At 40.4% G+C, this 25,393-nt stretch overlaps 1 protein-coding gene across 19 annotated transcripts in view; it reads left to right on the top strand.

Annotated features, from left to right (window-relative positions):
• Nucleotides 1-25,393, top strand: part of LOC101152878 (protocadherin alpha-C2) — a 214,820-nt gene that overhangs the window by 173,192 nt on the left and 16,235 nt on the right. For all 19 annotated transcript variants that reach the window (XM_055389215.2, XM_019026989.4, XM_019026988.4 and 16 more), the window contains exons 2-3: nt 9,228-9,286; nt 12,822-12,910. In XM_055389215.2, the coding sequence (XP_055245190.1) occupies nt 9,228-9,286; nt 12,822-12,910 (148 nt within the window). The remainder of the gene's footprint in view (nt 1-9,227; nt 9,287-12,821; nt 12,911-25,393) is intronic.

A 25,393-nucleotide genomic window follows, 5' to 3' on the forward strand; every position in this document is an offset into this window, starting at 1 on the left:
ATTTTTCTTTTGAAATCCTATACGAGTGATGTTTCTTAAAAAGCTCTGAGGCCTCTAGGGGCTATCATAGTCACCACTATCTGCTGTCTCTGTTTATACTCTGGACTGTCTACAGTGGAAATTATCTAGTTAATATTTCTGGTACTTGCACTGAACCTATGTGATAGGATCCTCTGGAAATGCATGTCACAAGTGATAAAGCTGTAGTATTTAGACATCATACTGAAGCTAAAGTTTGCTTTGGCTGTATGATGTGGCAACTCTTCTGTAGAGGGCTGTCAGAGGGAGTGGATGATGGTAAGGCAGAGAGATTAAGTACCAATTTGTCTGGTTGGTCCAGGGAGGTATTAGAATGAGTGGATTAGGGGTGTGGGGGGATGGTGAAGACCAAGACAAGCTGGGATTAGAAGGAAGAGAAGGGAAAAAGAATTCTCCCAATAGTCACCTTTCTTGGCATACTCTGAATTCATTGTAAGAGGATTTCCCTGAATTTAGCTTAAATGCAGCCTGTAATCTTCTGATTTTCTGTTGACAGTTTCTATGGTTTTGATGAGATGTAAAGTAGCCTTTTCAAGTCCTTCATGTCTTTAAGTTAAATGACAGTACTTCCAAAGCATGCATTCATTTTCTGGATCTAAAATTTGATTTGCTATAGCTTCAAAAGGCTGGCTTGGAAAGTGGATGGCTTACCCTACAGTAAGGTGTAGAGGCAGGTGTTAGTATATGTGCTAGTTTTGAGATTTAAGTAGGTATAAGGCCAGCTTGTTCATTATTATGAAGAATGTACATAAATTATTAGAAAGTAGATGAATATGTGTGTGTGTTTGTGTTGTGTGTTTGTCTCCATATGTATGCTTGAAATAACAGAGATATGCTTTGTGATACTTAAAACTTGGATTTCAAAAGCCAAAATTTTGTACCATAAATAGTGATGAATTGTTATCTTTCCAAATAACTACTTTGTAGAAAGGGCTTTTAGAGCTACTACACAATGTGTGAACAATATTTGTCTCTCCCCTATTTTTTGCAATATATTTTCATCGACATATTGCTGTACATACATATTGTATGTAATGTCCATATTGTTACATTTCAAGTTCATGGTAATCTTGAGGAATGTAATGCACAGGCACAAACGTTCCCATTCCTGATTGAGAGTAGATTTTTCTCATGGACATTTCAGATAGATTTATTCATTTATCAGAAGTGCCTGGTGTTAGTCAATGCTGAGAAACCGTGGGAGGCAGATTGCAGATTAAGAAAAATGGGGGAATAAATCAAAGAGTTTCCAGAAGTCTTTAGATCGTAGCATTTGAAAGCACGTAAAAGGGTTTAGCTTTAAATAAGGTTGCTGTAGACATTTGCTTAACAAATTCTTGTGAAGCCCTTTGGGATTGGGGTGGGCTACAGGTGGTGAAGAGGCATGAACAAGTCAGGCCAGGCTCAGCTTTGCCACCAGCTGTAAGCCGGAAGCTCAGAGGAAAGACACTGTTACCGTCCCTCTCCTGACTCAAAGCTTGGGGCAATTTGATACATAAACTATTTCTGTCTTACACTGACCTGTATATTAATATGTACTTTGGTACACAAACATTTAATCTAGGGAGAAAATTATTTCAGAAAGTGCTTGCTTTTGGGAGATTTTGCCAGGAGAGTGCATGACTTTAATAAAGGCAAATTTCTGCCAGGCACTTTTGGAAATCCAGTGAAGAACCCCAAGATCTACAGCTCCAGAAATTTTTGCAGTTATAGGGAGAGAGTGTCACATTGTTACAGTGTGGCAAGATAGGAGCAAAAGCCACTCAGTTCTGAAAGTCATCATTGCCAGATCAACCTGTTAAATTCCCATGTTGGGCTTTCTTTTTTTCCTACCTAGTTACTACAGATGGCAGGAGAGTCCTGGGGTACAATTAGTACCATGTGCCTACATTAAAAGTAGATGGGAATTAGAGAGGAAGAGTAAGGGAATTTGTACTCACTAACCACCCTGCTATATAGATATATGTATATCATACATATACACATACATATATCTCATATTACTGAATCTTGAATATTATTCAAGATTATTCAATATATTGAATATTATAATATTGAATACATATATGATTTCATTTCCTGCAAGTCATGCGTTAAATATTTGTTAACATCTAGCATATGAGGAAATAAGCTCAGGGAGGTTAGGTAATCTACACAGCCACACTGCTAGTGTTATTTTAAGTTGTATCCATCTGACTCCAAAAACTTTTTTTTCAATACTATGAGTAGACAGAAGTTCCAATGTTTATATTCCCTTTTATATGGGATATTCAGGCATTTAAGCTATCACTAATGCACCTAGTCGTATATATTAACTGCTTTTGGAAAAAGAGTAATTTCTGGCATAGAAGCAGGTAACAAATGGGAATATCAGTGAGTTACTACTATTTTTTTATTTTTATTTTTTTGAGACAGAGTCTTGGCCTGTCACCCAGGCTGGAGTATAGTGGTGTGAATATGGCTCACTGCAGCCTCGACCTTCTGGGCTCAAGCAATCCTCACACATCAGCCTCCTGAGTAGCTTGGACCATAGATGTGCGCCACTGTGTCTGACTAGTTTTTAGGTGTTTTTTTTTTTTGGAAGAGATGGGGGTCTCACTATGTTGCACATGCTGTTAGTATATTTGTATTTGTTTATTTGCTTCACTATTGGCAAACCCTGTTAAGATCTTTTATTTTTATTATTTCACTGATTTTTCTCTTGTTGCTTATTAAACATCAGCATTTAACCCCAGACTCTAATCTGTTGGTAGATTTTACCCCCAGTGAGCTTATTTCATAAATCACTTGTGCAGTGAGGATTCTGAAGTAACTATTTGGCAATAGAGCAGAATTTCTCTTTGGAAATTTCTGAACTTGATACTGAATGTTGTTGGCACTCCCTTCAGAGTCTCCATAAAAAGAAACCAAATTTTTTTTTTTTTTGAGATGGAGTCTCACTCTGTTGCCAGGCTGGAGTGCAGTGGCGTAATCCCGGCTCACTGCAACCTCCGCCTCCCAAGTTAAAGTGATTCTCCTGCCTCAGCCTCCTGAGTAGCTGAGATTACAGGCATGTGCCACCACGCCTGGCTAATTTTTGTATTTTTAGTAGAGATGGGGTTTCGTCATGTTGTCCAGGATGGTCTCGATCTCTTGACCTTGTGACCCACCTGCCTTGGCCTCCCAAAGTGCTGGGATTACAGGTGTGAGCCACCATGCCCGGCAAAGGAAACCAAATCTTAAGGTAGATTCTGTGCATTTGTGGTCGTGGTGTTGTGATTGCTAATGAGTCACTTTGAGTACTCTAGTAGATTTGTCCAACAGCGTCTCAGTGGGCCCAGTTGGCACAACATGTAGAAATTACGGAAGAGTAGCAGAGATGAATTAAGTTTGCATTCACTTTCACTTATTTTAAAGCAATTTGTAGTCACCAAACCTTCAGTTATTTCTGCCACTATGTGTGCATATTCACCCTAATTCCAGGTATAGTGACCTGAAAGAGTTAATTCTTCTTTCAGCGGCACCTACTTTTATTTCCCCCAGCACTGATTTTTCTATCTGGTGACTCTATCCTGGAACAGAGTTTACACTCGGTGTAAAGTGACATAGTAGTGAATTTATAAAAATTGCACAATGGTCAGAATAGACAAAGAAATCATATCTATGAGCTTCCCCTCCAGTTTTTCATCCTCTGATGGTCACTTTATAATGACTGGGGCTGTTTTAGTTTGCAAATTTCATATTGGTCACAGGACTGTTCTTCTGAGAAAAAGTTTATTTTCTTTGGTCTGATGATACAATAATTTATTTCAATTACCTCTTTCCTCAATTTTTCTACAGACTGCTGAGCCAGATGGAATTATGGCTGAGCTCTTCTCTGTTTCTGTATCTTGTACACATTCTGACTGAAGAAGAAATCTATTTATTGTAGCTTGAATGTCATTGGCCTACTGTTTCCTTCTGACCCAGGAGTGAGCCATCACATGGGCATCTGGTCTAACTCAGAACACTCTGCAGGGACACAGCCTGGCATATTATAGATTGCCTATTGGCATGCTGTCTACTTGACAGAATAGCAAAGTCAGTTCTGGATACTTGCCTTGTTGCCTACCAATTTTTGCTCTCAATGAGAGCTCAGAATAATGTCAATTTGCAAATGTTTGAGGAAACATTCCTGTCACCAAACCCAGAGGTTTAACTGAATATGATGGCATTTTACAGGTGTCTTTAAATGTGGCTTTTACAGAACTTCACCTGGATCAATGTTTTGTGCATGTGATAATATGACTATAAATTTAGCTTATTAATATGATAATATTTGGAGCAGTATAATCTATAACCATGACTTCAAAAATCAAAGGTCAAAAGGATTCTTTTGCAGTGTTTTAAATCTGCTAACCTGAAAATTATACAAGGGTTTTTCTTTCAAGAATTTTAACTTGACAAATGCAAAGGAATATCCAACATCGCAAAGGTAAAGAGAAATCTTAGTTCTTTGGCATATAAGCACCATCAGTTCCTTTCTGGCCTTCCAGGGTCAGAACTCTGGGCTCCAAGGAGGTACAACTGTGAGTGAGAGAGTAGCTGCTGTGCTAGCAGGCTATGCATCCAGAACTAAACAGACCTAGCACTTTCTGTTGTACTGGAACCCATTAGGTATGTTCTAAAGTTATGTTTATTTTACTTTCCTGGTCTGTAAATTAGCATTTTAAATGACTACATTCAAAGGAAAGTATTCCACCCAGAATTCTCAAATTTATTACCTTTGTGTTTTATTTTATTTTAGTTTTTTTGAGACGGAGTTTTGCTCTTGTTGCCCAGGCTGGAGTGCAATGGCATGATCTTGGCTCACTGCAACCTCTGCCTCCAGGGTTCAAGCGATTCTCCTGCCTCAGCCTCCCGAGTAGCTGAGATTACAGGCATGCGCCACCATGCCTGGCTAATTTTGCATTTTTGGGTTTCACCATGTTGTTCAAGCTGGTCTCAAACTCCTGTCTCCACCTTGGCCTCCCAAAGTGCTGGGATTACAGGTGTGAGCCACTGCGCCCAGCCCTCATTTTAATATACTAGAAGACCAATATGCAACATAATGATTATTTTAAATGTTGTATTCCCTTTTGCCTTAATGAGGAACAGTCTATGTATCCCTTTTCTGATGATTTGTAACAAATTACCACAAGTAAGTTGTTTAAAACACCACCTATTTGTTATCTCACAGTCCGGTACCATGTGGCTGAGTTGTCCGCTCAGGTATTCTCAAGGCTGAAATGAACACAGCTGGGCTGTGTTGTCCTTTGCAGGCTCTTAGGAAGAATCTACTATCGAGCTCATTCAGATTGTTGGCAGAATCCAGTTGTTTGGGGACTGAGATCTCTGTTTTCCTACTTACTATTGGCCTGGAGTCACTCTCAGTTCCTAGAGAACTGAGGACTCAGGACTCTTGTCCCATGGTCTGCTCCATCTTCATGGCTGGCACTGGAGAATCTTCCCTAACATGGAATCCCTCTTATGCTTCAGATCTCTCTGATTTCTGTCTCTGACCTCTAGACCCAGATTCAAAGAGCTCATGTGATTATGTCAGTCCCATCCGGATGATCTCCCTTTCTTAAAGCCAACTGTGCTACATAACATAATGTAATCATGGGAATAAGATCCATCACAATCACAGTCTTGGAGATTATTCAGGGTGTGCACACCAGGATATAGGGATCTTGGGGCCGTCTTGGAATTCTGCCTATCAGTTTATATCAATGTTCATAAAATAGCACTATGCAAAATCTGCAGTGGATATATTCTTGATACAGTCCTATTAGGAAGGAAAAGGAGATATTATATGCAGTCTCATGTCCCAGAGGGCAATTTATTGATGTCTTCCACATGGATTTCCATGGTACGAAGATAGCATATTATTTCATTGAGTAGTTGTGTGAATTTATTAATAAAATAGGGTATTTTAAACTTATTTTACTTTAAATCTTAGAAGAGGTGATTCATCCTTCTGTAGCTCAAATATTCTATGTTATAAATCACAGATAATACCATTACAAGATAAATTAAAACTTTTTTATAATTTTAATAGGAACTGAAGTGTATTCTTATTCTTCAGTAATACTACATCACCCATATGGACTACCTAATTGATTTTTTCCACATATGGAGTTTTGTGACCATTATTCTACCAAAAGACTAACCTTTGAAGCAATAGGACATATTAGAGTTCTTCACCAATAGAAAGTAAGCATAGTCCTGGGAGGTACCATCTAAGTATTAAAGAACTAAACAATCACAGTTATTTCAACTGTGATTGAAATTGTGATAGTAATATATGTCTTATTGTGTCAGATATATCAGTAGTCAACTTTTCAACTTGAATTTTTCCAAGTTTAATCAAGTTCTGGATGAAACTCATGTACATTTTATTACTTTTAGTTTTGTATTGTTTTAAATCAATATCCTGGAAACTCAGAAGTAAAAAAGAGAAAGAAGAAAAATATATGTCATTTCATGTAAATTTATTTAAAACACAGACTTTTGGCAAGGCACGGTGGCTCAAGCCTGTAATCCCAGCACTTTGGGAAGCCGAGGAGGGTGGATTGCCTGAGGTCAGGTGTTCAAGACCAGCCTTGCCAACATGGTGAAACCCCATCTCTACTAAAAATTCAAAAATTAGCCAGGTACGGTGGCAGATGCCTGTAATCCCAGCTACTAGGAAGGCTGGGGAAGAAGAATTGCTTGAATCCGGGAGGCAGAGGTTGCAGGGAGCCAAGATCGCGCCACTGCACACCAGCCTAAATGACAGAGTAAGACCCTATCTCATAAATAAATAAATAAATATAAATAAAACACAGACTTTTGTGTTAAGGGGACCTAAACATGACTGTCAGCTGAACTCAGCAATCAGGCAAGTAATTTAATCCCTCCAAAGTTCAGATGTCTCATTTTTGCAATTTAAGTACAATAATGTTGACTTTGCATTATAGTTCATTTATTTAAACACATTTTAAAAACCTCCCAAATGCCAGAAGCCTGCTAGACTCTGACTATATAGCTACGCTTTTATGAATATCTGAAAATATGCATGTGTCTAATGAGCAAAACATATATAATCCCTTTCATAGAGTTTACTGTCTGACAAAGAAAGAATTAGGATACATGCAACAGTATGTAATAAAGTGCAAAATCTAGTACTGTGTAGCTACTTAAAACATATTATATGCTTTCTTCCTTTCCTTTTCCCTGCCTGATCTTACTGCCATAAGAAATCTTGTAACTGTGATTCTGTCAAATGAATCTGAGAAGGATGTTGTTGCTGATGGACTAGTACAGAAAATAGCAGCATGACAAATTAAATGTGTCATTGGGGAAGTGAGATTGTATAATGAACTGAGTTTCCTGGTCAGTCCTGCTAGAACTGTGCCTTTCAGCAAAATGAGTTTGGTGATTTCATTCCAAAGATCAAGTTGCAGCAATTTTCATCATGAATGTTACCCAATCATAGAAAAATTGGCAACATTTCTCAGCAGATGTTACAGTCTTTCTCAAAGGAAGGTTCTCTCAGCTGACAAGCTAACGATAGTGCTCCTGCTGGCGAGGGGAGAGATGGTGATGATGACTGATTGATAAAAAGTATTTTAGTCATATTTCCAGGTTTATAAAATGATTTGCAAACATTTTCTTTTGTTCCCTCTAACACCACTAGTAGATAATGGAAACTGATTTGGTCTGTAGATAATTTTATGCTATGTTATATGGAATATCCATAGCATTTTGTGAACTTGAAAACAAAGGAGGAAGCAGCTTGCATATGCATATCTTGCTAGCAGATTGGTAGAATAGAGAGAGCAGTTAGCATGTGAGGACCACTGAGGTAAAGTATCCCAGAGTTGTAACTTTTTCTGGGCCTTGACTTTGGCTAATTCTCTGCATGCCAAATATCATGTAGCCATCCACAAATCTGTCTGAATATTGAGATGGTGATCATTTCTCTCCTGGGTGTTATGAAGAAATGTGTTTATTAAATACTTTGCATCCCTTAAAGGAACTATATGAATGATAGAAATAAGAATTATTCACAGTTTTGAATGGTCTATTGATATTACTATGGCTTTGTTTCTACCAAATATGATAAGTATAATGTAGAGGAAAATACAAAATACAACTTTTATCCCCCATTTTTTTCATTCAACTATACCTCAATATTCAGTGACAGGGCCACCTTAATCTCCGCCCATGAAAACGCATCTAGAGGAGTGTCACAAGTTTTTCACAGTGACATTTTTGCTTACTGATACAAGACAGTGATGGTGACTGATGATGTCCCAGTGATTTCTGAGTAGCTTCTAACCAGCACATAACTCCCCCAACAGTCTTTAAGTCTTTAGGTGCCCATATTTTCCTCTTTGTTCTCCCCCTTCAGACTGAGAGTTTGTAGAGAGAGGGCAACAGATCTTTTCAATACACAACTAATGCAAAATGTATCAGGTTTTTCTTGGATTTCAGCTACTCCCTGTTAAACAATCAGAGCTTAGTGAACAGTGATTCAGTGAGGAGGGAAAGCACTCAGGAAGGAGCAGGAACAAGTACAAGTTTATGAAAAGGATTAGGTAGCAAAACAAGGTCAAACTCTGCAATAGTTTGTTTTCCTCTCCCTAGTATCCTTCTTCAATCAGAAAAGAGACTGTTATCAGTTGCTGGTGTTATGACTGGGCACATCCGCCCTGGGTCAAATATGCTGCAGTCTGCAAAGCCAGCAGCAGATTGCAGTCCTCTGCAGTCCAGCCAGGCCAGCAGAACTTGTGTAGCCATGTGCCCTGTTATAGCTGTAATACTGAATTGGGAATGTTCCCTTAATGGGGCACTTGAGGGCAAAAGCAGTGAAAGCTTTTCCTTTCTCAAAACAGACTGTTCTTTCCATAGTGTTTTAAGAACACAGACATGTATTGGGCAAGGCAAAGCCAAAGGTGGCCTTTACAAGATTATTAAATCTGGTCTTCCAGGGTATCTAATCTGTGTGAGGACCCTGATGAACTAATTTTCTTCTAAAGTGCTATATATGTAGATATCATCATAGAGTTACACATGAAATGGCTCATTCAATACTTTTTTTAGATGCCTGGAAATATTTAAGGGAGTAACTAATCAATTAGCAGCATCCCTGGGAGAACACTGTCTTGTCACTTTAACAGAAAACTCTCTTTGTGATTTTGCAGCCACGACAGCCCAACCCTGACTGGCGTTACTCTGCCTCCCTGAGAGCAGGCATGCACAGGTATGTATTTCCCTCCTCATTCACTCAGAAGTAACCTTAACTTGGTATGGCTCAGATAAACTGCATCTCCATAGGCCAGAAGCACCTGTCAAAACTAAAAAGGTTTAGGTACTTTGCCAGGAAAATGCAATTATTTTGTCCCCATGTTTATTCCTTGAAAGATCGCAAATGGTCAGTGCCAGATGCTTATCAAGTGCTGGCATGTAAGAGTCCTCTGTAAAATCACAGAAACAGGCTGCTGTGTATTTTCTCCCATCAAAATTTCTACAGGGAAGTAATTTCAACCTCCTTCATCCCTCTCTACCTATGCTTCTTTTCCTCCTTTAAAAACTGTAATTAATACTCATGCTTTGAGACTTGGGTACATTGTGCAATGTATACATACATGTTGTCTACCTTGTTTTTTTTTTAATCTCACATTGGCTATTACATCCTATTACCCCCAGTAATTGATTGCTATTGTTGTTTATGTTCACACCTATTAGAGCCTCCTCATCTTTCCCATCTGTTGCTATCTTATTGTCATCAATGACATGGGTTCTTCAGAGGATGAGCCATGTAAAGGGCTCCAAATCTAGCTTACTTTAAATTAACCTAGAGTAACAGTATTGGACACTGAATCTAGCTTACTTTATTTTACTAGTATTTGGACACCAAATCTAGCTTACTTTAAATTAACCTAGAGTAACATTATTAGTCTAAGACTCAGATTAAATATAATTTTGCTTTCTCTACTTTGTCTCTCTGACAGTAATTGATTAACTATCATTATTTCTGGAGGTGATCCAGTATCCACGCCATGGGGCCAAATAAAAGATTCATTATTTGCGAATGTCCTTGGAAACCAAATGGGAAGGACCAAGAAACAAATGATCACAACTATCAAAAGGATTTAATTTTAAAGAAGAAATAATCTTCAAACTTAAGCCCCTCAAAATATCTGGGCAACTATCAAGTGAATATTCACCAAACTTAGATCAGTTCGTAAAGAGAAAGCCTACAAAGTATGTGTAGAGTTAATGTGAAATTAGTTTTAGCCCATTAAAATGCATTAGATTGAAATAAATTAACATACTCTCAAGCATTACAAATGAGCAGAAATCATTACAATGGGTGCTATTTCTGATTCAGAAGCAATCAGTGAAGGGCTGAAGATTAGTAGTTGGCTTGGTAAGATGTCACATTGGAACCTGGGTCATAATTTTAGGCCAGAAACATTCATGCATATACCAGAATATTAGGTATCAGAAGAAATTCTTTATATTTATTAGAGACCAACTTGTGCTTTTGCCTGCATCTGAGCTGTTGGTGGAGACATGCAGTGGGTAAAAGCATGGTTTACAGTACCAACTCTTGAAAAGTACCAAAGCTATGAGTTGTGCCTTAAAAACTACATTTGAAATAAAACATTAAAACATAACTTCCTGGACTGGGCGCGGTGGCTCACACCTGTAATCCCAGCACTTTGGGAGGCCGAGGTGGGCAGATCACGAGGTCAAGAGATCGAGACCATCCTGGACAACACGGTGAAACCCTGTCTCTACTAAAAATACAAAAATTAGCTGGGCGTGATGGCGTGTGCCTGTAGTTCCAGCTACTAGGGAGGCTGAGGCAGGAGAGTTGCTTGAACCCGGGAGGCGGAGGTTGCAGTGAGCCAAGATCGAGCCACTGCACTCCAGCCTGGCGACAGTGCGAGACTCTGTCTCAGAAGAATAAATAAATGAATAAAATAACATAACTTCCTTATCCCATTTTCAAACTGAAAAAAAAAAGCCAGATGTGCTCCTATTCGGGTTTCAATTAAGATATTATGAGATTTGAGTAGGGTAAGAAATAAAAATTGAAATTAAAATGCCATTTCTTTTTTGCATTGTAATACATTGAACATATTAAATGAGTTGTGAACCTAAATAATACTAATCTTTTTCATATGTGTGCTTGGCTTCTCGGCCTTTCCAGTCTTGGACATCATGTAACTATTCTTTAAAAAATTCTGCTTTGAGCTGAGCTGACTCCAGGATAGTTACACCTTCATGAATCTGACTGAGCCCACACAATTTGCTAGTAGGATCCAGGAACACTTGAAGGCTGTTAATATTTGGGAAAAAACCAGATAATTCTAGAGTGTAGACAAGGGGAAGAATAGTAAAAGGTCAGAGTTTAATGAGTGAATTTCTACTGGATATGTTGTTTGAAGTCAAAGAGTGAGAAAACATTGAACTTATATGTTGCCTTCCCTCTAACAGTTCAAGTTTGCCTGCTGTGTTGCCTCATATAACCCCTTTAGTCAGTAGTCTAAATTTTAGTTTAGAAATTTAACTTTCAAGATAAGCAAATGTCTAGTTTAAAAGGGTCCTCTAGTCTAGGTGTAGTGGCTCATGCCTGTAATCCCAGCACTTTGGGAGGGTGAGGCAGGTGGATCACTTGAGGTCAGGAGTTCAAGACCAGCCTGGTCAATATGGTGAAACCCTGTCTCTACTAAAAATACAAAAATGAGCCAGGCATGGTGGTGGGTGCCTGTAGTCCCAGCTACTTGGGAGGCTGAGGCAGGAGAATTGCTTGAACCTGGGAGGCAGAGGTTGCAGTGAGCTGAGATCGTGCCACTGTACTCCAGCCTGAGTGACAGAGTGAGGCTTTGTCTCAAAAATAAATAAAATAAAATAAAATGGTCCTCTAATTTTGATGAGGGTTTTTTTGGACATTTTCTCTTAGGATCCCACTTATTTCTTCCTTCCTTTCTTCCTTCCTTCCTTCCATCATTCATTCATTCATTCATCCAACAAATATTTGAGAGATTAATATGAGTTAGTATTAGACATACATAAATGAATACTGCACCATGTTCTCTTTTTCCTTGAACAGTTTATGTTCTATCTCTGCTTGCCTCTAAAGGTCTCCCAGTTTGTATCTCACTCCCAGCAACGTTTTTTGCTGAATTAATTTCTTCTGAGCTGGGCTCTGTGAGTGGTGGTGATCAGGTTTCTCTAGTCTCAGGAAATATAGGGTGGGTCATCTATGCATAAAAGATATAGAAAGAGTAAAATAGAAAATAAGGTTAAGAATTAATTAGATAGCCAAATTGGAACAATACTCCAATTATCAGAAAATATTTTAGTGTGTTTTCTTCTTTAGAGTAGAGAACCTAGGAACAAGAGAGCCTGCAAGAGAGGCTTGGAACTTTTGAGAACAAGCCCTCCTCATCTGCTTCAGTATCGAGATGTTAAAATGGCTTAGTCCTCTGATGGGCTTCCTGTTAGATTTAGTGAGCGCCACATGGCGTTAATAAAAAACAGAATTGCCATAAAGATAGAACATGTGTATTCCTGGAATAGTATAGCAGGCAGTAAGTAAGTCAGCAATGCTTCTGCAGTTTTTGCAGGGTGACTGCTCAGCAGTAATTGCTTCAGTTCAAGCATGAGCAGAATGTGTTAGCTGCAGCCCTGGCTTCATAGATGTAAGCAATTTCTGAGGGTGGAAGAAGAGATGGCAAAGAATTTATGATCTAACCGTTATCTGGGTCTGTGTGTTTATTCAGCTCTGTGCACCTAGAGGAGGCTGGCATTCTACGGGCTGGTCCAGGAGGGCCTGATCAGCAGTGGCCAACAGTATCCAGTGCAACACCAGGTAAAGAGCTGGGGTCTCTCCATTCTTTCTTGGTTTCTGGAAAGTGATCAGATGACCTACTTTTGTAAGATTAGGAATGTTGATGGCTCTTTTTCTTTTATATTTTTGTTATTCCCTTTTTTCCATACATACATAATTTCCTTACATATATGATTATTTTGATTTTATACCTAATGCTCTTCAGGAGTTGAAAAAGGATAACATAAGAAAAGTGTGTGTGTGCATGCATATGTGCGTGTGTGTGTGTGTGTGTGTGTGTGTGAAGTTTTTGGGGTTTGTTTGTTTGTTTAAATCAGGTACCTTTCAAATGCTTAGGTCATCCAAGCCATGCAGAGAAGATCTGGTGGCCTTATGCACAGAGATGACACTGTTAACAAAGATCTTTTGGTTGAAGACTATGGAAACCCACCCAAAGTAGTAAGGAAAGAAAGAGAAAAAGAAGGAAAGAAAGAAAAAGGAAGGAAGGAAGGAAGGAAGGAAGGAAGATGGTTTCTCATGGAAGTGGGAAATTATCGGAACCAAGGCATTGTTTTGAGTTCAAGTCAAAGTCAATCTGCTTCTCTCTGCACATCAACAACATTCTGCAGACTGACTTTTAGTGCCTTGGCATGCATGTTGCCAAACATGACCGCCTCACAATTTCTTAGTTTAGAGGGATAATAGGGACTATTTCCTAATCCAAACCTTCAGGAAAGAGAACCTGCTAAGTTGTGTAAAAAACCTAATGGCTGGGTGAGTATAGGAAAATTGCTTAAACTCACATTTCCTTGGTATCCTTATTCTTGCCCTATCACTAAAGCAGGGTCATGTAATAGAAATATGGCTTTGGAGACCCATCGCTGTGGCAGTTTTCAGAAAGGGAAGATTAAGTGTTGGTAGAAACCACAAATTGTGTCTACTCTAATCCTCTATTAATAGAACATCATGATGATAATAGTAGTTACTAATTATTAAGCCATAATATGCCTAGACACTCTGCCAAGTACATTGTATGTGTGGTCTCATTTATTCCTTAAGTCAAGCTTGCAAGGGATTTATTACCTCTATTCTACATATGAGAAACTGGAGAGACAGAGAGATTAAGAAATGTACCCAAGTTCACGTAGCTTATGTAAGTGGCAGAGGGTAGGATTCAAACCCAGATGTGTTTAGTTTCAAATCCAAGTATATCTAGCACTTATATTCATAACGTGGCTTGCAATAATCCATTCAAATTCAAATACGTATCTACATACGTAACAGATGACAGAATGTGTGTGTAAAAGGTTTTTTCCCAAAAATAATCAGATGCCTTTCAAATTATTAAGTAACATGCAGCTAAGGGCCCATTTTTACTGGCAACTCTAAGGGCATTCATTGATTCTAATCAGCCAGGATTTGCTATTTATGGATGTTGCACAATTCAACTAAAAGTCACATTTGTCCAAAAAATATACAAGTTGAAGCAATTCATTAGAGAGCTAATATTGCCAGATTGCAAGGGGAAAAACATAAAATAGTTCATTGACAAATCTGTACCCTCAATGCCAACAATGGAGTGAAGAAATGATGGAGGAGGAAGCGGTTTTAGACTGCCAAGTGTTGCAGGATGTGGAGGCATCTGGGAAGGTGAGAACTTCCCAAAGAAGCCACATGAAATCATGACTTTCTACCTTGCCTTTATTTCAGAGTTTTTCTTGCTCTTATGGAGGCATTGTAGGTCGACCTGGTAAGCCACAAACTAACTTTGAATACATTCTCCCTCCCATTGGTGATGCTGGTTGGTGTGTATTCCTAGGCAAATGTGGAATAGGAACCATGTATTGATATTTCATACATCTGGCCAAGTCCCTCTTTCAGATTCAAAAAATGTTGAGAACCTATCTTTTTTACAGAGATAGAGAAGGGGATCTCCCTTGTTCCCTTTCTTACTGTCCCAGCCCCTCTTGTATAACCCATTTTATCCAGAACTGTGCCTGGCTGCTGATGCATGAGTCACAGTCTTCATGGACTGTGCTGGATAGAGCTTACATCTTCCAACTACTCCATGGCAACCTAATCAGACTTTTCAATACATACCTCTGCATCAATGATGTAAAGTTAAAGGGATTCTCTGCCTTCTCCCTGTCCTTCTGGTACTTTTAGGTTTTTAGGACTCAGTATATGTTCTGCACTGCTTGGAGGGAACATGGCATAAAGATTAAGATTATGATTTAGAGTCAGATTTGAGTTGAATTCTAATCCCAAGCTTACTGCTGGGTGAGCATAGACAAACTGCCTGAATTCATATTTTCTTAATTACCCTTTCTGTAAATTGGGTGTAGTAATAATAATAACACCTATTTTATTGAGTTACCATGAGAACTAAAGGAGAAAAAAAGAACTGAGCATAGTGCTTGACATATAGTTAATAAATGTCTAATCTTTTTTTTTTGAGACAGAGTCTCACTCTGTCCCCCAGGCTGGAGTCCAGTGGCACGATATCGGCTCACAGCAACCTCTGCCTCCTGGGTTCAAGTGATTCTCCTGCCTCAGCCTCCTGAGTAGCTGAGACTACAGGCGTGTGCCACCAAGCCTGGCTAATTTTTTGTGTTTTTAGTAAAGACGGGGTTTCACCGTGTTAGCCAGGATTGTCTCAATCTCCTGACCTCGTAATCCGCCCACCTCGGTCTCCCAAAGTGTTGGGATTACAGGCATGAGCCACCGCGCCCGGCCTAATCTTCTTACTCTTTTTTTTCTTTCTGGACTACTTTTCTGCAATCTGTGATATAGTGTTGGCTGATAGCCTGGTGGCCAGAATTCAGTAGTTCTCATTTGCAGGCCCAGATATAGACCCTCTGAGGTTATCTGGGTCTATATAATCCAGTCACCCCAACTGTTCCCCTGGAAATGGAGTGAGGAGGATTTATTAGTTGCTGCCTGAAGAAAAGGGAAATGCTCCAAAAAATTTGGTTGTTTCCAGACTCAAATAGAGCCTGCCTTTCATTGATTCTGTTGCCCTTAAAGCTTCACGGTGAAGATGCAGTTGCTTCCAAAAGGCTTCTTTCTGGTGCCTAAGCCTCCTTACACTTGCTTCAGAGCCCTTTCCGTGAACCAGCTGTGTATTGCTCTTCTCATCTCAGCACTTGCAATGGCTGAATAAAGGAAGTGGGGCCTGCCTTACGCTAATCCTCGTTCATATGTGTTTCTTAAAGTTATTTTTCCTTCACTGATGAATTCCTTTTTTTTTTTTTTTGAGACAGTCTCGCTCTGTCGCCCAGGCTGGAGTGCAGTGGAACGATCTCGGCTCACACCAAGCTCCGCCTCCCGGGTTCATGCCACTCTCCTGCCTCAGCCTCCTGAGTAGCTGGGACTACAGGCGCCCGCCAGCACTCCCGTCTAATTTTTTGTATTTTTAGTAGAGCCGGGGTTTCACTGTGTTAGCCAGGATGGTCTCAATCTCCTGACCTGGTGATCCGCCCACCTCAGCCTCCCAAAGTGCTGGGATTACAGGCGTGAGCCACCGCGCCCGGCCTCACTGATGAATTCTTTTGCTTTTTAAAGAAACTGTTCATTTATTTTCACAGTCTGCAAAAGCCTAAGATAAAGATGCCACACTCTGAAAGGATCAACAAGGGCATCACCAAGTGATGTTTTCTGCAGGATAAACAAGTCAGGCATTAAATTGGTTAATCCTGATTACTGGCCCCTTTCTCTAGCCTCCCCTCTGTGTGAGCAGACCCAGACCACAGGCTTTCTTATTTCCTTTCAGCTTCCCTTGAGACTGAGCAGAGAGAGAAAATTAGCTAAATCGGGAATGCAGGGAATACGGTTCCAGCCTCTTCTTCAGATGGAGGAATGCGTTTTGGGGGGAGGGACATTAAAGGGCTAGTCGCTCATGTTACAGCTCTTTTTAACTTCATTAGTACGAATGCCCTGAAGAGGTTTTAATGAATGCCCTCTTGTGATCAGTTCCTAGGGCAATCCCAGAAGTTATAAAAGGACTGCCCCTGCCTGTGAGGGAACTGGCCTGGCTTCAGTGGGCCAGGCTGCTTTGTTATCTGTTATTGGTTTTTCCAGCTCCTCTTTCTACATTTCAAGGGATCTCAGGCCTTACCTAAGGCAACAGTACGTTAGTTTTAGAGTGGGAGATGCTCACTGTTTTCAGAAGAGTTCAGAAAGTTTCAAAACACACAGCACTGCAGAAGATAACATTATAGCTTCTCAAGACCCCAGGGGATCTGGGACTAAACAGTGAAAGGTTAATTAGGTAGCGGAAGCCACTAAGGCAGTGAGTCTTAGTTAGAGAACTTTGGTTTAGACAATGGTTCTCAAAGGGGCAGCAACACCAACAATACCCGGAAACTTGTTAGAAATGCAAATTCTTAGGCCCTATCCTAGACTAATGAATCAGAAATTCTCAGGATGGAGGCTGGGTGTGGTCGCTCATGCCTGTAATTCCAGCACTTTGGGAGGCCAAGGCAGGCAGATCACTTGAGGTCATGAGTTCGAGACCAGCCTGGTCAACATGGCGAAACCCCATCTCTACTAAAGTTACAAAAATGAGCTGGGCGTGGTGGCAGGTGCCTGTAATCCCAGCTACTCGGGAGGCTGAGGCAGGAGAATTGCTTGAACTCAGGAGGTGGAGGTTGCAGTGAGTTGAGATTGCACCACTGCACTCCAGCCTGGGTGACAGAGTGAGACTCCATCTCAAAAAAAAAAAATAAATAAATAAATAAATACATTCCCAGGAATGGGACCCAGCAGTCTATGTTTTAACAAGCCTTCTATGTGATACCAATGTACTGTAAAGTTTTAAGAACTGGTCTAAAGTAAATATTCCTGAGGTTGTCTTATATCATTACAGGGTCAGAATCCATGCAAGGAAGCCATCTGTTTATGGTTCTTGTGAGAAGCAGGGGGCCTTTCCCCATGCCCGAGAGATAATTGTTAAGAGCTCAAGCTTGGGAGTCAGTGACCCTTTCTGAATTCTACCTCTGCCACTCAGTAATTGTATGTTCCTGGGACCATTACTTAACTTTCCTGATTCTCAGTTTCTTTCTCTATAAAATGGGGAGAATAGTGGTGTCTACCTTATAGGTTTCTTGCAAGAATTGGATGAGATAATGCACACATATTGCAGAATCTGAAGAACAATCAGGGTTTAGTAAATAGTAGCTATTTTTAAATGATTTTTCCAGGTATGAGTCTATCCTTCAGCTTCACAATTTAGACCCAGGTTGTTCTGAGTATTGTCTGTGGGAAGAATCTGCTATAGGGAAGATTTTTTTAAAGTGCCTGTCTCTTCGTTTCCTTAGGGGATTGCTTTTGCCCTGATTTGCCACATCTCTTTACTCTGTGGAAAATGGACACAGTTTATGTGCCCTAGTTTTATATGGGGATTTATATTCTTAATAGTCTCAAGGATTCTTACCTGTCTGACAAAACCGACTCCCCATGGAAAGACTCCATGGAGACTCCATCTCTGATCCTTCCCCAGAAAGAAAGCATGATTCTTAAGTTTTTTAGAATCTGTTTAGGAGCACTGTCAACATGAATTTTTCCATTTCATGAGTGAGTGCAGCCTCGGGCCTTGTTGGAGAATTTAGAAAGCATGCTGTTCCACTAACCTGTTCAACCTCAACTTCTGCCGTTGTCATAGCAATGACAGTCCTGGGAGGTGTGTGCATATCCTTATTAGGAAAAAAAAATGAGATCAGGGATCTATGTGAGTGGGGCAGCTCCCGCCTGTGAGTATCCTTCGCTGTCACCTGCCATCTGACAGCCCAGGAGTGCCAGCTTGGCTTGGCTTTCGCTACCCGAGGAAAGTAAGTCCTTTTAAGATGTACTTTTACTTTCTGGGGGTGTGAAACTCATTGTGTTTGCCAGAGTTCTCTTTGCAGCTTATGTAAAGAATTTGTTTGTTTTGGATTGACCTGAAGGGAGGAAGCAAGGGTGTGGGAAGGGGAATTAGCATCCTCTACCTAGGAGAAGCCATGAAGCTTACTTAAGTCTCTGCTGGCCCCATCCATTCATGACTTTCTTCATCTTCTTCTTGGGAAAACACTCTGTACCTTCCACTTTTAATGGTCATGTAAATAAAAGACTAGAATGGAGATTTCCTGGTTTTCTGAAATTAAACATTTTTGTTTATGAATAGACTCTAAGATAATTCTTTCCCTAGACGCTCTGTATTTTCTTGGACCTCTCATTTGCCCCATAGTAATTATTCTAGGATTGGTGGCCTGGGCAGAATACAGTCATGGTTAAGACCATGATACATAATAAAAGAATTTCTTCCGTAACAGTAGCCCCAAACAGAGATCACGTGTCTCCTGAAACCTATCCAGTCTCATGTGCACTCAGATGTACGCTCCTGGATATAACATTTTAGAGGGTGTAGAGAGGAGAATAGAACAACACTGTTCTCTTAGGCTGCAGTTTCCTTCAAGCCCCACGATGGAGAGAAGCAGGCTAATGCAGGGTAAGGAAATAGAGACTTATTATAGTTTCTTCAGTTATCATTGATTCCTTTAATATGCCAGCTACATTGAGGCAATACAGTCTGGCCTCTGAAAACCTTGTCAGGAGAAACAACTTTTGAATATATCTTAGAAAAATAAGACACTTTATCCCTTCTTTTGTTTAAGAGTGTTGCATTAAACAGGAGAGTTTCTGAATTACCCTCCCTTCTAGCTTTCTTTATACACCATTCTTTGTAGCTGAAGTTTTAAGCCCCTTGTCAAAAGGGCGATTCAAGTTTCTGCTGGGGAGATCTCAGTGTCACAAAGGGCCAAAGAAGTAGGGTCTCACCAACTTTGCCACCTGACTCAGCTCAAAGGTGATAGGTCACCTGTGTGACTGAGAGCTTTGTGGGAAAGATGATATGGAGGGTGGAGAGTCTGCACTTCACTCTGTGGGAAAAATTGCTGAGATTGTTTAGAACTGTTAGGCTTGGAACTCCTCCTGGGAGGTGCTTGAACAAGAAAGACCTGCTTATAACCTGAGTTGAGGGCAGAGGAGGAAGATAGTTTGTAATTCCTTTACGTTTTGTGGCTCCGGCAAGCCCTGTCCTCAGCCTCACTGACACAAGTAAACTAAAAATGAAAGTCTGTCCTAGTGACAGCAAGGGTCTTTCATGGCAATATTTTAAAAGAAACTCTGCCCAGATTTCAAAGGAACGTGAAAATTTTATCTTCAGAGGCAGTCAGCTTTGCAGTTGAAAAGGTCATTGCCTAATCTGGAGAAACATATTCAGTTCAAGCACTGGCTAGAGACTAGAGGCCCCCAGGAAAGGGCCATAAGATTGGTCACTGCCAGGAAGCCTGTCAATGAGTGTGTGGACTGGAGAGGAATCTTTCTCTGCCTCAGCACTTGGAGTCTCCATTATTCACAATCAGAAAAAGAGGGAGAGCAGAGATAGATGACATTCCACGTTTTTCTCAGTGAGACCAAGAGCTTCCTCAGCAACAGCCCTGCCTGAAATTGTCTATCTCCAAGGGCATGGGCTAGGCAAAGGATGGGAGAAGTCAGTCCTGAAGATGGTAATACTTAAAGGAAATAAGGGGGACAAAGGATGCTTGTGCTACTATTGAAACAGGAAATTGAGAGCTCTGTAGAAGTCAGACTCAAGAGGCATAATAATAGAAAGTTAGGGTATGAAAAGGTGACTTTTAAGAACCAAATGTGGACCTGAAGGAGAACAAAGAGAAGTTTATTGTAACTAGCGTTGTATTCCTTGTCTGCTGGATACCAATGTACCCCGGGTCTTGAGGTTATCGATGCCATTGTCTGTAAAAAACCAACCAAACAAACTTTAAAAATAAGTAAAGCCTGCCCTGTACAGAAAATCTAATCAAGCAAATTTGTTGGTGATGTTCCAAGAAGGTTCACCAGCTTGGGCTTTCAACCAGCATTGACCCAATCTTGTGTCCAGAGCTGTTGCTGTAGGTGGTATCATGTATCAAGCTGAATAGTGAGGTGACATTCCCCAAGTCTTCTCTCTTGTCTTTTTTGACTGTGCATCATAGATACTGTATTACCCAAGAACACACCTGTTCGATCTCTTTTCCTATAATCACCTGGAGTCAGATGAATACCGTAAAGGTCTGTGGTAAGACTAGAAGCCTCAGCCAGTATGAATGATTTACATTAGATGCACACCAAGCTGCTTTCGGAGAGTCCAGATTTATGGGGATAAGAGCATCACTAGGTATATCAACAGCCCTAGGGTGGATACCTTTGAGCCTGTAAATTTGGCCCTGTGTTGGACGATGAACCATGGAATACAGAAGAAGCTCCCTTCTCTCAGCTAAAGCCTATTAGCAAAAATAGAGCCCTGAGGACATTGTATTTTAAGTGTATGTTCCAGTGAGTGAGTCTTTGCTGGGTCAAGTTTTATAAGTCTTTAAATCCCATACTGTTGCCTCCTGGATTGTAGAAATAGTCTCTTAGAACAAGAGAAAGGAAGACAGTAGCTACCATTTATTGAGAACTGTGATAAGCACTTTACATATGTTGCATACTTAACTTTGAGAGAAGTACATTATTATTCCCATGTTTCAGATAAAAAAATTAAAGCTCATAAGAATTAAGTGGCTTTCTTACATTCACACAGCTAGTAAAAATGTTTTTTGCTCACCACTGTGTTCCCAGTGTCAAGCAGGATGCCTAGCACACAATGATGCTCAATAAATTTTGTTAAATTCATTAATAAACGCAGTGGTAAAGGCAGTATTTGAACTCATGTCTGCTTGCTGCTGAACTCTATACACTTAACACATTACTATTATCTTGTCCCGCATGATACATGAAGGGAATAGCTTGGTAACTTGGAAAAGACTATTTACTGTCTGAGTTCTAGGCCAACTGTAGGGTGTCTGTATTTATTTCCCATTACTGCTATAACAAATTAACCATAAACTTCATGGCTTAAAACAACACAATGTATTATCTTACAGTTCTGGAAGTCAGAAGTCCACAGTGAGTTTCACTGGCTAAAATCAAGGTGTGGTCTTGCCACTATATAACAAGGATCCACTTTCCTTTAGTTTCCAATAACAGGCTCCTTATTTCTACCTGAGCCCTCACTGGCAGCACCTTTAATGCCATATTTGTAATAACAATCTGTTCATGACAATTTAGGTTTGCTCCTCAATTTTTTCGGAGTCCTCTCTAGTAGAGCCATTAATATGCATATTGCTACTAGCAGCCTGTTCAAGGTAATGTAGGCTCTTTCTATCATGCTCTTCAAAATTCTTCTAGACTCTGCCCATTTCCCAATCTCAAGGCCACTTCCGCATTTTTAGGCATTTATAACAGCAGAACCGCACTTCCAGATACCAAAATCTGTATTAGTTTCCTAGGGCTGCCATAACAAATTAACACAAAATCCCTTTTGCCATGTAACATAACATATTCACAAGTTCTAAAATTAGAATGCAGTCATTTTGGTGGGGCCATTATTATGCCTACCACATGGTCTTTCATGTTCAGGCAGAGGTGGCTCTGTGTGTGTGTGTGTGTGTGTGTGTGTGTGTGTAAGTTAACTTCAGTAGAGAATGAGCTAGAGTAGAGAAAGAGAATTAAGGTGAGATGTGTCATGGAAGAACAGTGACTGATGATGCTAACTTTGCTCAATCAAGAAGCGTGATCCATTTAAATCATGCTTTCAGTGATCTATCCAATCAGATAAACTACTCTCCCTTCCTGGGAAGAGTAAGGAAGGAAGTAGAGCTAAAGATGAAAGTTCTTTTCCTAGCACATCCCTGCAAAGGATGGGAGTATTGTTTTGGTGGGCATTCCCTTTTCTAAGAGCAAAGGTGGAAATGTGGAGAGAGGAGAAAAATGGTTCCCACTATATTATTGTGTTCTGGACTTAGAGATATTGTTCTGCCCCAGGTTTAAGAATATTGTTCCAAGAGTTGGGAGCAGGCAGCAGAGGACAGTACTCTTTAGATCACCCAGAGGCCAATCTGTAAGGATTCAATCCTGGGGCATGGTAGCTAATGGAAAAGTCACTGTCACAAGTGATGCCAGGAGATGGGGCAACACATATTGCCTGCCTTGTATGCATCTAGCGTCTGTGTCTAAGTGAAAGCAGATTATATCCAGAACTTCCCTGAAAAATAGAAGAAAGAGCCTGATTGGTGTGTATGTGTGTGTTAGGGGTTGAGGGGTGGGTAATGTTCCTGCCAGTGTTCGTAAATCCCACCTGCTTTTCCTGTGATGCTTCCTGTGTTGGGGATAGGAGGGTAGGATGGTTCAGGGTCAATTTTATGGATCCATATGTATCTAAGGATGTGTTTGTTTTTTTGGAACATTTTGTATAACAACCAGTTTCACTCTAGCTCCCTCCTTGCTATTCTAAACAAGCTGGATATCTCCAAAGCTTAGGCCCTCTCCATACTTACAGCAGCTCTGACTGGAGATTAAATCACCCCTTATACTGCTGACAATGATTAGGCCATGGGACCCATGAAAGAGCCTCCCCAGAGTCCGGCATCCCCTGTGGGCTCCGTGTGTCATCAAGATGTCAATCCAACTGCTGTTCCTGCAATCTGCAGTCAGCAGGGCTATGTTTATTCAGCGGTCAGTGTCACATCAATTTCCTTCTGTTGCAACAAGTATAAATCGATTCTAAATATTTGCCTTTGGGAAATTTCTTTAGAGGGAAACTCACTAAAGCTAATTTCTTTAGCTTTTTGGTATGTTCTCTCTGAATCTGGGGATTTAGATATATAAATTAGCTTCTTTGGTCTTTTCTTGCCCAGGGTCACAACCTTGCCTCCAGGATAATACCTTCTAAGTGTTTGTGATTTGAAGGGCACTACGAAGATCCTCACAAAAACTACGAAGATCCTCACAAAAACTACCTCCCAGCCGGGTCCCTGAAACTCCATCATTAACCACCTTCATCAGCATTTCTCTTTTAAAGTCCTTATTCATTCCTGTTCTCCTTCTTTCTTTCACACACACACACACACACACACACACACACACACACACACACACACACACAGGGAGAGAGAGACAGAGAGAGAGAGATAAAGAAGTGAAGTATATAGTATCCTTTCTAGGGATGCTTTTCTTGGCTTGGCTCCAATAGAGAATTTTGTTGGGACCCTCTATATATAGTTGTGTACCAAATAATGACACTTTGGTTAACAATGGACCACATATGTGACAGCTGTCCCATAAGATTGTAATACCATATTTTTACTGTACCTTTTCTATGTTTAGATACACAAATACTTGCCATTATATTACAATTGCGCAGTATTTTGTACGGTAACATGCTGTGCAGGTTTGTAGCCTAGGAGCAATAGGCTATACTATATAGCCTAGGTATGTAGTAGGCTATGCCATCTAGGTTTGTGTAAGTACACTCTGTGATGTCCATACAACAAAAATGCCTAGTGATGCATTTCTCAGAACATATCCCCATTGTTAAGTGATACATGACTGTAGTCATCATCAAACATTTATTAAGCACTTAGGTCAGGCCAGGCTCTGTTCTAGGTGATGCAGATATAATATTAAATATAACACAGTCCTGCCCTTATAAATCTAATGGTGAAGGGAGAAATGTAAAGAAATATGATGGAAATATTACATTGTCATGTGATAAGGACCACAATAATGCCCTATGTAGGTAGGGTCAACGAAGGGGAAGGAAGCTGGGACAAACCACCAGGGCCTGTTGGTCCAGAATGGGACCCAGGGTCTGTCTATGTTATAATCAATTCAAACCCTAGGTAAATAAGGTAAGCTAGGCTGCCTTTCTTGAGACAGTCCCCAGATTGTTTTCATAGGGCCCAAACACTCTCAGCAACCATGAACAGTGGATGTTGTGGGACCTCAGAAGATGGAATTGGAAATTCAGGGGACTAAGTCAGAGATTATTTGACATTTAATACTGGATATTGAGGCCGGGCGCAGTGGCTCACACCTGTGATCCCAGCACTTTGGGAGGCTGAGGCGGGTGGATTGCCTGAAACCAGGAGTTTGAGAACAGCCTGGGCAACATGGCAAAACCCCATCTCTACAAAAAAAATATAAAAATTAGCCGGGTGTGGTGGCATGCACTTGTAGTCTCAGCTACTTGGGGGGCTGAGGCACGAGAGTCACTTGAACCTGGAAGGTGGAGGTTGCAGTGAGCTGAGATCACACTACTGCACTCCAGCCTGGGTGACAGAATGAGACCCTGTCTCAAAAAAAATTTAAAATACTGGGTATTGCAGGATGGCAAGTAGGATGTGGAGAGGAAGAGAATTCCAGGCAAAGGAAACAATGCGTGCATGCAAAAACAAAATACAAAAAAACTGAATTGTGTAGTCTGGGTTAATAAGATGAGTGCATTTGATGGATGTGGTAGAATAAAGAGATGTTAGGAAATGAGATCAGAAACGTAGACTGGAATCAGATTTTGTAGGACCTTAAACATCCTGCTAAATAATTTGTAGTTTCATTTGTTGGCCATGGAGAGCCACTAGAAGGTTAGTTGGTTTGTTTATATTTAGGAAA

This window comes from Gorilla gorilla, chromosome 4, assembly GCF_029281585.2.
Source record: "Gorilla gorilla gorilla isolate KB3781 chromosome 4, NHGRI_mGorGor1-v2.1_pri, whole genome shotgun sequence".
Classification (NCBI taxonomy): domain Eukaryota; kingdom Metazoa; phylum Chordata; class Mammalia; order Primates; family Hominidae; genus Gorilla; species Gorilla gorilla.